This window comes from Leopardus geoffroyi, chromosome E1 (assembly GCF_018350155.1).
Source record: "Leopardus geoffroyi isolate Oge1 chromosome E1, O.geoffroyi_Oge1_pat1.0, whole genome shotgun sequence".
NCBI classification, from domain to species: Eukaryota; Metazoa; Chordata; class Mammalia; order Carnivora; family Felidae; genus Leopardus; species Leopardus geoffroyi.
Genome location: NC_059330.1, coordinates 17548160 through 17561442, shown reverse-complemented (window position 1 = coordinate 17561442; position 13283 = coordinate 17548160). Strand labels below are relative to the sequence as shown.

Here is a 13283-nt window from a genome sequence, read left to right as displayed (position 1 = left end):
AAAGAAGAGAGAGAGACAAAGAGGGGTGAAGATGAGTAGACCACTGGCATGAACCCTTCAGCAAGCACTCTGGGCCAAGTGGGCGGGCACTTTCCAGCTGCCCAAGGTGCAGGGTGGAGGCTGGAGGAACTTAGCGCCAGGATGGGAAGCTGGCCTGGGCAGGTCAACTGTGTCCAGTCAAGGAGAAGCCAGACCAGGAAGGCGGGGCCCGGCATGGTGAAGAGACACTTGCTATCAACAGACTTCTGAGTAGCTGCTCTGTTAAGTCATTCACTGTGGCCTGGGCATGATATGCCACTCTGCCTCCGGCCATAGTCTGTCCCGGGTGGGACATCCAGTGCATTCTGAATTAGGCTCCTCTTCTGTGTGCTTGCCAGGCCACCTCACCACACCCAGGGCCCGGGCCCCTTGGGTAGCTCTGGCCTTTTCTCCAGGGCCCTGGCCAGCCTAGCTCCCCTCTATCTGGCCTCCAAACACATCAGAGCTGTCACTCCTGCACAGAACAAGACCATAGGGCAAGTCTCATGGAACAAGACCACTAGCAGCCCCAAGTCTGAGACCCTTTCCTCAACCCCCCACTGCACCCCTGCACCACTCCTAGAAGGGCACACCACAAGCAGAGGCAGCACTCCATCTGCAACCTGCCCAAGAACCAAGGGACTGTCGGTAGACCCTTTGGCCAGACTTTGCCTCTCTTTTTCTGTCTGATTACTTTTTAAAAAAATTTGTATTTATTTATTTTTGAGAGAGAGAGATGGAGTTGAGCGGGGGAGGGGCAGAGAGAGGGAGATACAGAATCTGAAGCAGGCTCCAGGCTCTGAGCTGTCAGTCCAGAGCCCGACATGGGGCTTGAACTCATGAACCGTGAGATCATGACCCGAGCTGAAGTCGGATGCTTAACCAACTGAGCCACCCAGGTGCCCCTCTGTCTAGTTACTTAAAGACCTTTCTGAAGAGGAAGGGGACACAGCTACACCTTGGACCTTGCCTATAAGGAATAAACAAGGAGTTAACTGGCCCCACCCGCATCTGAAAAGCCAATGCATCAAAAAAGGGGAGAGTCAGCTCCCTGCCTCACCGTCCACCAGGCCCTGGTGCCAAGACATGTTCTCCAGGACAAGAGAATGGGGCCAGAGATAGGGGCTGGATCCACAGCCACGAAGGGCCCCCTCCCACCGGCGCAGGGCCTTGGGTCCCCTAGAGGAACAGGCCTCACTGTGCTCAGACCCTCTGCAGAGCCCTTCTCTCATTTCTTCAGGTGAGAAGCCCACGTGAGGGCCCCCAGACTGCCATGGAGCCATCCTTCCACATTCAGGTGCTCCCCCCGTCCCCCCTGGCCTGGGAACCATACACGTGAGGTGGCATTACAGGAGTTGTGAAGATCCTCTCAAGGCGCTGGTGGGCCTCCTCTGCGGGGGTCAGCTGGACCTCAGCGGCAGCTCCTGCCTAGAGGTTAAACCACTGTTAGTCCTGGCCTGGGGAGGAGTGGGGGGCACAGCATGCCAAGCTTCTAGCCTAGGAAGCCACTGGGACCCAGTGGGGAGGTGGAGTAGGGTCAGGGAGGCAAGCCAGGCACCAACTTGAGCTGTCTTTTTTTTTTTTTTAAGTTTATTTATTTTGAGAGAGGGAGAGAGAGGGAGGGTGGAGGAGAGAGAGAGAGAGAGAGAGAAAGAGAAAGCACGCAAGCGGGGTAGGGGCAGAGAGAGAGGGAGACAGGACCCCAAGCAGGCTCAGTACTCTCAGCTTGGAGCCCAACGTGGGGCTCACACTCACGAACTGGAGATCACGACCTGAGCTGAAATCAAGAATCGGACGCTTAATTGATTGAGCCACCCAGACAGCCCCCAACTTGAGTTTTTAAATTATCCAATGGGGGTGGGGGGAGGAAATTCTGGGGTTATTTCTTCTCACAGTCCTAACTACTTCGGCACTAGGATGACCCTGTTCTCCCCACACCCTCTGGCCCCTGCCCCAGGCCCAGGTGACAGGTGGCTGAACTTCAGCTCAGGGCACATCTCAGCCCCTCAACTCCACCCTAGTGAGAGGGATGGGGAGCCGGAGGGATGGCAGCCAAGCCAGGGAACAGGCACATGACTCTCTCTGGCTACTTATAGGTTCTACTCAGGGGCTGACAGTACACCTCACAGCCTTCCCGGGAGGCCCAAACACCCCTGCCAACTCCCGTGTGCCAGGACTGATTTCCCTGCTTCAGAGCAGGCCGGCAGGGCTGGGGCGGCTGCAGCCTCCTGTTCTCGAAGTTCTGCAAAACCCAGGAGGAATGGAGCGGGGAACCCGGCAGGTTCTGGGACCTTGGGAGACCCAGGAGGTCATCGGCAGGGAGGGCCTCTAGGCTGCTCTACTCCCATTTCCCCCTCCCCCCCCCCCTTTCTAGCCAGAAGAGCTTGCAACAGGTGGGAGAAGCAGTGGTGAAACTTGACTCCTCCCTCCTACACCTCATGAGGCCTCAGAAGGGTCCACAAAATGGGGAAGTTTGAAGGGAACTGTCCCTGGCCAGAGGACCAATCATGTAGGCATCACCTTCCAAGGTCCTCCCCTCTGCCTCTCAGCTTCCTATCCCACTCAGAGGGTACTCTGGGGACAGACGGGTCCGCAGATCCAAAGGGGGCCTATGGTTCCCCTTTGCCACCCAGGCCTAGGGCTCCCTCAGGAATCCTGCTTCAGAGAGGACTGCCAGCCAGGCCTGAAGAAGGAAGTGAGGGCAATGATGGCATTAAAACTCCTGTTATCAGCATCGTTATCCATGCTGCCATTTATGAAGCACCCACCACGCCAGGGACTAGGCTCGGAGGAGCACTGTACCATTCCTTCACAGGACCCTTCAAAGATGGGATTATCCCTTGTTTGCAACTCCAAAATCCAAAAGCCCCCTCCCCCGCTCTGCCCCAAACGATTTTTTACTTAACTATTTTGATAGCCAAAACTCTTTGTATTCTATCCTCCTGCAGTGTGAACATAGATTTTGCTATGAAAATATTTACCTTTGGTTAGAGGTTATTGCTCTTTATGTATGACATTCTAAAATACAGAAATTATGAACTTGCAAAATACTTCTGGCCCCAAGGGCTTCAGAGGGGGAATCAGACCTGTCCCATCCCCACTTGGCAGATGAAGGAAGGGTCAGCGATGGGACCATGTTGAGATCCCACAGAGGGTGATTAGCCGGGGATGTGAACACGGGTCACCTGACTTCAGAAAGTCTCCTTCTCCCCTAGCACTGATCTGCTAAGACTCCGACCCTTGCTTGGGAATCTGGAGCCTTCGGCCAACACCACGCAGCCTGGGACCAGGCCCCAATCCCACACAGGAATGTGAAGGAACGGCAGCATGCTGGTTAGCAGGGCCCATCCCAGAGCAGGGGCCGCCACGGACTCTGGTGTTCAGTGAAGGAAAAGCCATGCAGCCCCACCACGGGCACAAGGCCAGGCCCAGCTTCTCAGTCATGCGGGCGGGTTGAGGAGGCCCGGGGAAGCTGGCTGCGAGGGTGCCTGGCCTTCAAACGAGGGTGGTGAGGGCGTGGGAGGTTAGTGATACACTCGGGTACCTCCTGCTGCACGTCAGGGGCTGGTGACTTGGACTGCGGCAATCCAGTCAGGTTCGACTTCGGGCCAGCGGAGCCCGGGTCCGCCAGCTCTTCCGGTGGGGCAGGGGAGCACTGCTTCTCCGGGATTCCAGGCTTGGCCGGGGAGCCTGGTTTCCCTGAGGAGCCTGGCTCCTGGCTGGAGGGCTTCTCCCCCTTCCCAGGAGACTGCCTGCCACGGGGCTTGTGGTCCTTGGCCCTGCCCCGAGACATCAGGCTCCGTAGACCCACAGAGAGCTCATCCTTGGCTGCCTCCTTCTTTGCTTCAGGCTTAGGTGGAGGAGGGGGAGGTGGAGGAGGTGGTGGCTTGGGACCAGGGGCCTTTTCTCCCCTCTTGCCTCGAGCTGGGTGCTCAGGGGACCTGACCCCTCTGCTTGAAGGCTCCTTGGCACTCCCAGGCTCCTCACCAGGCAGCACCTTGCTCACCACCTTCCTAACTGCGTTTGCCACTCTCTTCCGGGACAGGCCCTGGGCCTCCTCATTTGGGGCTTCTGCTGAGGCAGCCCCCAGGCCATTCATGGTGAGTGTGGGTGCAGGGCTCTTGGCTCTCTGGGAAGTCTCTGACGGTACAGGGCTGGTAGGAGGCTGAGGACTCCTAGATGGACCACTGCTGTCCTTTGAGCTGCCCCCTAGCTGCAGTCACACAAACACAGGTAGACATTAGCATCAGCCCTTGTGTCCCTGCCCACCCCATGCAGAGGAAGTGAGACCTCACGCCTTGCCCTGGATGGAACAGACCTTCCATTCGTCCATGTAAACAACACATAGCTCCAAGAGGCTACACCAGGAAGCCTTCATTGCATCTTCTAGATAGGACAATTGCATCTCAAAGTTTGGCTTCTCTCTCTCCCGAAGCACAAGCAGGTACTGCAGTCACCTGCTGTCTATCCGTAGCCTTAGCACAGAGCTGTGAGATGCCAGCATACAGTGCCCGGAGGCCCATGAAGTGTCCCAGAGTTACTGGCCGATGTCAGGGCAGCAACCAAGCCCCAATCCAGGTGAGCCCACTCCCTCGCGGCCCAAACAACAGCAGAGATGGAGCATGGAGAGGTCAAACCACCAATTCCTGCCATCAATCCTGGGCCTCCCTCTGGGGCTTTCTGCCTTTGGGGTCCCCGGTCCTTCTATCACTGTGCTTTCTGGGCCGTCAGACCCAGAACCTACCAATCCCAGCAGAAACAGTGGTTGGGGAGCAACTCCCGGCCCCCGGACATGCCAAGCTTCCTCCCTCCTGCTCCCCTGATTTGTGGCCATTGTCTACCCCTCACTCCACTCTCAGGGCTGCAGAAACCCAGTGCGGGCCGGGGGGAAGCTTGTACCTCAGGCTGCTCTGTCAAGTCTCTACAGCTTTCCTCCTGCCACCTTCCCAAGGGCTGGAGGCCTCCTGGCTCCCAGGGTATGTGTGCGCAGAGTAATAGGATGAAGAGGAGAGAGCTGGGGCCCACAAAGGGGAAAGCACTCAAGTGACCACAGATCCACTCTGCCCTGGAGCTGGGGCCCTGGCTCAGCCAGCCTCCCAGCCTCTGGCACCCGCCTGGAGCGTGCTGGCACACGTTGCCTAATGCGCCTACCCTTCCCCCAACACTGGTGGGAACTCTGCGGTCCCAAGGGACAGCCACTAGGAAAGCCAGGCTGGCTAATAGTAGGGCAGAGTTTCCTGCAAAGCTAGCCACGTTGCCTGGGGGAGCAAGGTCAACCTGGGGGCTCCTTGCTGATCCGGCAATGCCCTGCCACTAATGGGCTATGTTTGAGTCCCTATTCCGCAAAACAATGACCTTGGTTCCAGGGTATACCTGGGCCCTGGGCTCTACAAGTCTGGCTGCCATCTCTGCTTGGATGCAGGAAGATACTCAGAGTGGGCAGACCTCTGGCACGTCCTGAACAGGGCTGACCCAAGCAACCTCAGTCCGGGCCTCAGCTACAGGGAGGCCCTGATGCCGGGGTGGGGAGAGGAGGGCTTGAAGGTGCCTCTCCCTCAACCTCTTGGACCAAGAGTGCTCCATGGCATGCCAGAGCACTGCGGAGCTGGCTAGCAGCCCCGGCTGCCGGCTCCTGCTCCCTTCTCCTCCCTCTTCTGGCTCTCCTCCCATCCCCCCGACTGAAGATGGTGACAATGGTGATGCTAACACACAGTGTTTATTATGTGCCGGGAAGTCTTCTAAGCACTTCATGTGTAATTTTCTGGAGTATCTGGATACCCCCCGGGCCCCTCCCCAGCGTATCTCAAACACACCCCTTTGAAATCACTGGCTAACCTGGCAGGATTAATTACACATCAGGTGGAAGCCACGGAGTCTGGCTAATCAAACCTCCATCCGAGGAAGTGGGGGAACTGGGACAGGCACCATCTGGGGTAATGAAGCCCGGATCCGCTTTGTGACCCAGCTCTGCCTCAGGGCCCCCTGCACTCCTGCCCCCTGTGCCGACAGCGGCCCTCTCCTAACTACACGTCTTTAGACCTGGCTATTCTGGAACTGTCTCTCTTTTCTTGCCTGAAAAGAGTCCAGCTTTATTCAGGGTCTCTATCTCGAGGCAGAGTGACCTGGGGGAGAAGCTGGGGGCACCAAGCAGCCGGAGCCTGCCTCCAGGTCACCCACACCAAGCAGCTGACGGGGTCTTGGGAAGAGACGAAACAGCTGCAGTGAAATCCCTCCCTGTGCCGGTCTTGTGTCACCAGAGCAGGACGAAGAGTCCCAACAGCTGAGCTCTCCTCTGGTGCTCCCCAGCCTAAGAGTTTGCCCGCCTAGGACTCTCCAGCCCCAGAGGGTCCAGAAAACCAGAGCTAAAGGTAGGAACTAAAGAGAGGGGCCGGGGGAGGTGTCCAAAGCGCCTCGGTGTTCCCATCTCCTTCGCGCACCCCAGAGGTTGGCATCACACATGCTGAGCTTTCTGCCCCTTTAGTGGCATTCCCTCTGGCCACCCAGAGACGAAGGGGCACCTGCCATGCCTGCCTGGTCCGCGGAACCGCCTCACGGACTAGGCGAAGGCGGGCAGGCACACCCACCCAGACACACGCACGGGGGGCTCAGAGAAACACTTACAGCCCCTTCCTCCTTGCCAGGGGGGCCAGGCTTCGGCAGAGTTTTGTCCTCCTCTTTAACCTGAGGGAGCAGACAAAGAAGTCACTGGCAGGTCAGGGCGGGAAAGAGCATTAAAAGCACAGGAGGAAAACATCCGTGGGGCCCTCTCCCAAGCAGGCAGAGTTCCTGCGCATTTGGGAGTACTGGGGTGAGGGACACGAGCAACGGATACCCTGTGCTGCGGTCAAAACTGTCCAGTGACAACTTCAAGAATGGATAGCGGGATCAGGTACCCTTGCCGTCGGCCACCAGTCACGTGGCCCACTTGGGCGGTCTGAAGAGTGCCGTCATGGCCTTGGTTACAGGGTGGACAGAAAGGTCCAGCTAACTCAACCCATGCTCAACTGCAAGAGTCATTCCCAGCTCAGACGAGAAGTGGTCTGAATAAGAGGCTCCTGACCTAGTGACTAAAGAGGGAACAACGCCAGGGTGGGAGCCCTACTGGGCCAACGGAGGTAGAATGGGTAGCCCTTACCAGGCTGGCTCCAACTTGCTTTTAGGTCCCTGTGATCGCCCCTGGCCCAGAGCCTGAATGCCTTCCCAGCCACACAGCTGAGCTTGGACTGGGGACAGGAAATGGGGCAGAGGCAGGGAGGCCAGATATTTGCCAACCTCAGACCCACAAAACTGCTAACCGTGCAGCTGAGGGAGGGAACCCCAAGGTTGGGGGCAGAATTTAGAAGGAGAGATGCCTGCGCTCTGGCTGTTCTGGCCAGGAGGTTGGGCTCAGCCCGGGAGCTAGAGGGCAGGAGCAGGGTTGGGAAAAGCTCGGACAATGCCTCATGGACTTCGTTTCTCTTCTTTCCCCAGTCACTTAGGACTATGGGAAAAAGGCAGGTCTGTGAGCAGCTCTACCCGTCTTCAACATGCCTTTCCTTCCGGGCACAGTGGGGTAAAAGCATTGGAAGGAGTCCTCAATTCCTGATGGAAAAGATCTTTAGAAACGCTTCCAGAATCACGTTAATTGTCCCCCTGGGGGGAGGGGGAGTCTTTGGCTACTTTTGAGCTCTAATTAGCAGTGCCTAGGGGCACTGACCAGCATGATGGCCGCTGAAGTTTTAAAGCTGCGACTTGTCTACGAGCTATTTTCAATGGGCTGAAGCTTCCAAGTTAGCTCACACTGTTACGGACAGGGGGAAAATGGCAATTATTCATCAGAGTGCGCTCTACTACTTTAGAAATTGGGACTGGAGCAGATTAAAGGGAAGGGAGGGGCTGGTGGAGAGGGAATGGGGAGGAGTGGGAGAGACCGGGTCTGCACCTGCTGCCCCCACCCCCGGTGCCTATCCCTCACACCACCCCACACCCCCAAGGTCACACCATGCATTAGCTCCTGGGCACACAGGTTAGAGGAGCAGCAAGTGTTCACACACCACACAGACAAGCTCATTACTGCACGCGGTGCTATTAGCTTGGGCTCAGGGATGGCCCAGATTCCGAGTCCACTCCGTGTCCTCCACCGGCTCCAATTCTGTCCTCCCTCCAGTGATGCGAGCTTAGGACCCCAAGTGTCCCGCCCAAGTGGCGAGGCACTGGGGGAAGCACTGGCCGCCCCCCGAAAGGTCTGGGACACTAGGCCCAGCTCTGAGCTCAGCTCTGGATTTAGCCTGAGGCTGACTCACGGCCTCCCCCACTGCCCCCCCAACCAAGGGCTCTGTCTGTTACAGGTCATTGCCCAGCTGGGGACTGTGCACAGCACAAAGGCACGCCCAGGTCGGCAGCCTGAATCACCCTCTGGAACCCAGGCAGCCAACTGGCCTGGCTCCCAACCCTTGGCTCCTTTCCTTCTACCCACCACAGTCCCCAGACCAGGGGGGACCCAGTTCCAGAAGCCTCAGAACCAACGCCATCCCCCGCGGCCCCCCACAGCGGCCCACGTTCCCAGCGGTGAGTCAGAGCAGCCCGTGGAGGGGGGGGAGGGGGGCAGATGGGAAGGGTGTGGGGTGGTTAACTTGGAGGGGCACCAGTGGGACAAAAGGCAGCTCAGCTTACCAGAGGTGGAGCTCAGAGAAGGAGCATGACTCAGCACAGAAGCCCATCCAGAGCAGAGCGATTCTCCCCAGTCCCCAAATACACGCTCATGCCCCAGTCTGTCTCTAGCTCCCCAAGCTCCCTTGCCCACAAGCCAGACTCCTGCCTGCACACACCATGCCAAGCACATAGGAAAAGCATAAGGATTTTGAGACCCAACTTTCCTTTTGCTCCCAGAAGGCGAACCTTGATGAAAAGGCCATGGTGCTGAAGGTAGCCTGCCCCCTGGGTCAGAGAAGACACAGGCAGCGTGGGCAGGGTCTCTCAGGAAATCGGAGTCTTCCTAAAGGCCACCACCTGCCAGGACAAACACTGTGGGCAACAGGGGACAGAGGGGAGGAAACGAAAGGGGAAAGATTACAGAGCTCAAAAGGTCAGAGGAGGAGTGAGGGATAAAGCACTGGGGGAAAGTGCTGGCAAGGTGGGGTACAGAACTTAGAACTTCCTGCCCTCGGGAGCTGTGTGTCCTTGAATAAACCACCTCACCTCTCTGGGCTTCTCTATAGAATTAGGGGATGGACCAGTCTAGACAATGGCTGATGTCCTTTCCAGGTCTGCACCCTAGGAGTCTGGGTAAAGAGAGGCACTCAAGCCCTTAACTCAGTGAACCGAAGTTACGGGCCTGTGAGGGCATTAACAAAGCTTCCCCAGGACTGCAGCAACTTTGGCTTTCTACCTGCAACACGCCATCACCAGCCTGGAGGAAGGGGACCTGGAGAATTTCAAAGCCACTTGACCTATGGGTGAGAAATTAGGACTGGTCCTCTTGAAAATCAACAGGCAGAATCTGCCTCAGCCCAGAGAGAGGCTTCGTTCAAAGAATCCATTCAGTTCAGTGGAGTTCCAGAACTCGTTTGTTCTTATTACTGCTCATCATGAATTAACAGTGAAAAATTGGAGAATTTTTTGTTTTCAGTTAATTATTTTTATTTATTTTCTTTATTATTTTTATTTTAAGTTTATTTATTTCGAGAGAGACAGAGACAGAGAGACAGGGAGAGGGAGAATGTGAGCAGGGAGGGGCAGAGAGAGAGGGAGAGGGAGAATCCCAAGCAGGCTCCTCACTGTGAGCACAGAGCCAGAAGCAAGGCTCGATCCCACAAACTGTGAGATCATGACCTGAGCCAAGATTAGGAGTCGGATGCCCAGCCAACTGAGCCACCCAGGCGCCCCACAATTAATTATTTTTAACTTGCTTTGTCGACTTGTCTCTTTTACTATCCAGTTCATATGCTAGATGTGAAGTTTGTTTAATTATTTAATTCATTTGTTCTTTGCTCTCCTGCTCAAGTTTTTCTATGTGTGCAGGGGGAAGTCCACTCATCCCAGGCTGTGAGGACACCAGTCCATTCACGCCCAGCCCTGTTCCTCTGTATCAGCTCTTCCTTAGAAATATCACTCTAGGCACAAAGATGGGGTTCTCCGCAGAGGAAATTCTCTCTGTGGCTTTTGTAAGGCACTGCCTGAATATTTCTCCTTTCTTCCTTATCACTGGATTTTAAAGATTTTAAAGATTTGCTTAGAATCTAAAAAACCTGTCTTTAGCCAATACATAACAGATGAGGAACTCAGCCCCAAAGACGGAGGCAATGTCTCCATGACGGTCACTGCCAGAGCTGGGAACAAACCCTGACCTGCTCCCTCGTGGGACTTCAGCCATTTCTTTTTTTTTTTTTTTTTTTTTAATTTTTTTTTTTTTTTTAATGTTTACTTTTGAGAGAGAGACAGAGTGCAAGCAGGGGAGGGGCAGGAGAGAGGGAGACACAGAATCCAAAGTAGGCTCCAGAGTCTGAGCTGTCAGCACAGGGCTGGACGCGGGGCTTGAACTCACAAACCGCGAGATCATGACTCGAGCCGAAGTCAGACGTTTAATCAACGGAGACACCCAGGCACCCCAAACTGCAGCCATTTCTGGCAACATCATTAATTACTGAATATGGAACACCTACCCTAATGAGATATAGGCCCTGTAAAAGTATTTAACACATTTTAAAAAAATGTTTATTTATTTTTGAGAGAGAGCATGAGTGCGGGAGGGGCAGAGAAAGAAAGACACAGGCTTCTAAGCAGGCTCTGCCTATCAGCAGAGAGGCCAACACTGGGCTTGAATCCACAAACCATGAGATCGTGCCCTGAGCCAAAAGTTGGACGCTCAACCGACTGAGCCACCCAGGTGGCCCTTTAACACATATTTTTACTCTTATTTATTTTAAGGTTTATTTATTTTATTTTGAGAGAGAGAGAGAGGGAGAGAGCACGTGGGAAGAGCAGAGAAAGAGGGAAAGAGAGAGAACACCAAGCAGGTCCCACGCTGTCACTGTAGAGCCCGATACAAGGCTTAAACCTGCGAACCATGAGATCGTGGCCCAAGCCGAAACCAAGTCAGACGCTTAACTGACTGAGGCACCCAGGAACCCAAATGTATTTTTTTTTTTCAACGTTTATTTATTTTTGGGACAGAGAGAGACAGAGCATGAACGGGGGAGGGGCAGAGAGAGAGGGAGACACAGAATCGGAAACAGGCTCCAGGCTCTGAGCCATCAGCCCAGAGCCCGACGCGGGGCTCGAACTCACGGACCGCGAGATCGTGACCTGGCTGAAGTCGGACGCTTAACCGACTGCGCCACCCAGGCGCCCCCCAAATGTATTTTTAAATATAAGTCTTACAACAGCCTCATGACATCAGTCTCATTTTACTAATGAGGAAGAAGACTCAGAATGAGATTAAGTCACAAAGCCATTCAGTGGTGGAGCTGAGATTTGAACCCAAGGTGCTCCGAGTGCAAGGCCCATGCTGCTCCCTGAGAGGCCCACCTTTGGCCCTGGCTTAGGCAGGATCCGAGGGGCTGAGTCATCCTGGTGTATGTACTGTGTCGGTGTCAGTGTTCAGGAGGTCTGGATCAAGCTAAAGCATGGATGGACAGGGAGGGCACTAGCGTTCCAGGTGCCCAAACAGAGTTTCTAGACTTGCAAAGGGAGACCCCAGCCACGATCCTGCCCCTCTGAGGCTCTGACCACCTCCCCGACTACTCTCTCTGGCACTTCTGGCTTCTTCCGTTGAGGGAAGGGAAGAGAAACCAATGCTCACAGAATACTTGCTAGGAGCCAGGCACGGTGGCAGTTGCTTCATACTGTCTCCTTATTTAATCCTCTCAACAGCCCACTTTTTGGATAAGGATATAGAGAGGGTAAGTACCTGGCTGAGGGCCCCAAAGTCAGTAAGTGGCGGCCCTGGGATTCGCAAGCAGGTTGTGCGCCTACAACGTTCCCTGGACTGTGGTTTCTTCGCGGATGCAAACTCTATTCTACCCATCATACTGTGGGTGCTTAATAAATAAATGTTGGCTGCACGGCAGTCCTGCAACGGGGGATCTTTGGCCAACTTCTTATTCCCATCTGGTTTCTCCCCTCAACTGTAAACTATGGAGAATAACACTTGCCAATCCTGATTCCCAGGGACGAGGGCAAAACAAGAGAGGTAAAATCTCTAAACTGAGCAACAATTAATAGATCGTATACACTCAATGCCGTGGGGTGGAAGGGGAGGGCAGGGGCACTCTGAAATTGCTTAGTAGCTCTTTGGCAAGCAACAACAGCCATAAAATGCATCATCCTCTGGCCCTAGCCACCCCATCTAAGGAAGGTATAAGCAATAAGTCGATTTAAAGAAAGGAAGAGAAAGAAAAAACACCCACAAACCCATGCAGAGACTTTTAAAGAAGCACTCTGTATACCAGCCCCCAGTTGGCAATAACTCAAATGCCCAGAGTTAGGGAAGGGTTGGCTAAACTACGATACTTAGGTACAATGCGCCATTATGTTGCCACTTAAACTAACAAATACATGATCAATGTGACCACAGGGAAAACTCCACCTAAAATAATATCAATCAAAGCAACTAGAACCTAAATAGTATGCAAACAGTCATCATCACAGTCTTGCAAATTAGACACAATGGAGACATTTGGTATTTATTCTGTTATGTATTTGTTACTTACTGTTTATTTCTATTGTAAAGATGGCTAAATAGTCAATAAAAAAGAAAAAGCAGAGGAGATAATAGCTGAAAGCATTTGTTGTCAAAGAGGAGAAATCCAAGAGATGTGCTGAGGGACCCATCTATGCTCAGCCTGGGAAGGCTTCCAACACTCAGGGGGCTGGACCAGGCTGCCTTTTACCCTCTGCATGGACCTGTGAAGGCCATCAGCCCTTAACTTACCATCCTCTGTGCCCCTCACAGGGAGGAATGGGGGCACAAATGCCCCCAGGAGAATCTTTCCACCTCCGCCCAGGCTCCCCACAGGCATGTAATACCCAGCCTGGGAAAACAGATCGAGGCCAAGTGTCCATGCAGATATCCCCACACTGGGAGCCCCCAAGGGCAGTGGGAAGAGAAAGAGGAGATCCTGCTGTCTGTGACCCAGGGAATTTGCACATTTGGAGAAGAAAGAGGCATGGCATTCTCCTCTGTCTCCTTTCCCACTCTGAGGAGCAAAGAGTAGCTCTCCGGAGACCCTCTCGCTACCAATCCCACCCTAGCACCTACTTATCTAAGAACGAGAGGGAGGATGAGG

At 54.4% G+C, this 13283-nt stretch overlaps 1 protein-coding gene across 32 annotated transcripts in view; it reads right to left on the bottom strand.

The window, feature by feature from the left end:
* Positions 1-13283, bottom strand: part of MYO18A (myosin XVIIIA) — a 102706-nt gene that overhangs the window by 51051 nt on the left and 38372 nt on the right. For 15 of the 32 annotated variants that reach the window (XM_045487860.1, XM_045487865.1, XM_045487866.1 and 12 more), the window contains exon 3: positions 1369-1446. The exons of 14 other annotated variants lie outside the window; for them this stretch is intronic. In XM_045487860.1, the coding sequence (XP_045343816.1) occupies positions 1369-1446 (78 nt within the window). Of the gene's footprint in view, positions 1-1368; positions 1447-3562; positions 4232-6639; positions 6700-8873; positions 9022-13283 lie in introns of all 32 variants that reach the window. 3 more of the 32 variants (XM_045487857.1, XM_045487858.1, XM_045487859.1) reach the window with 3 other exon arrangements.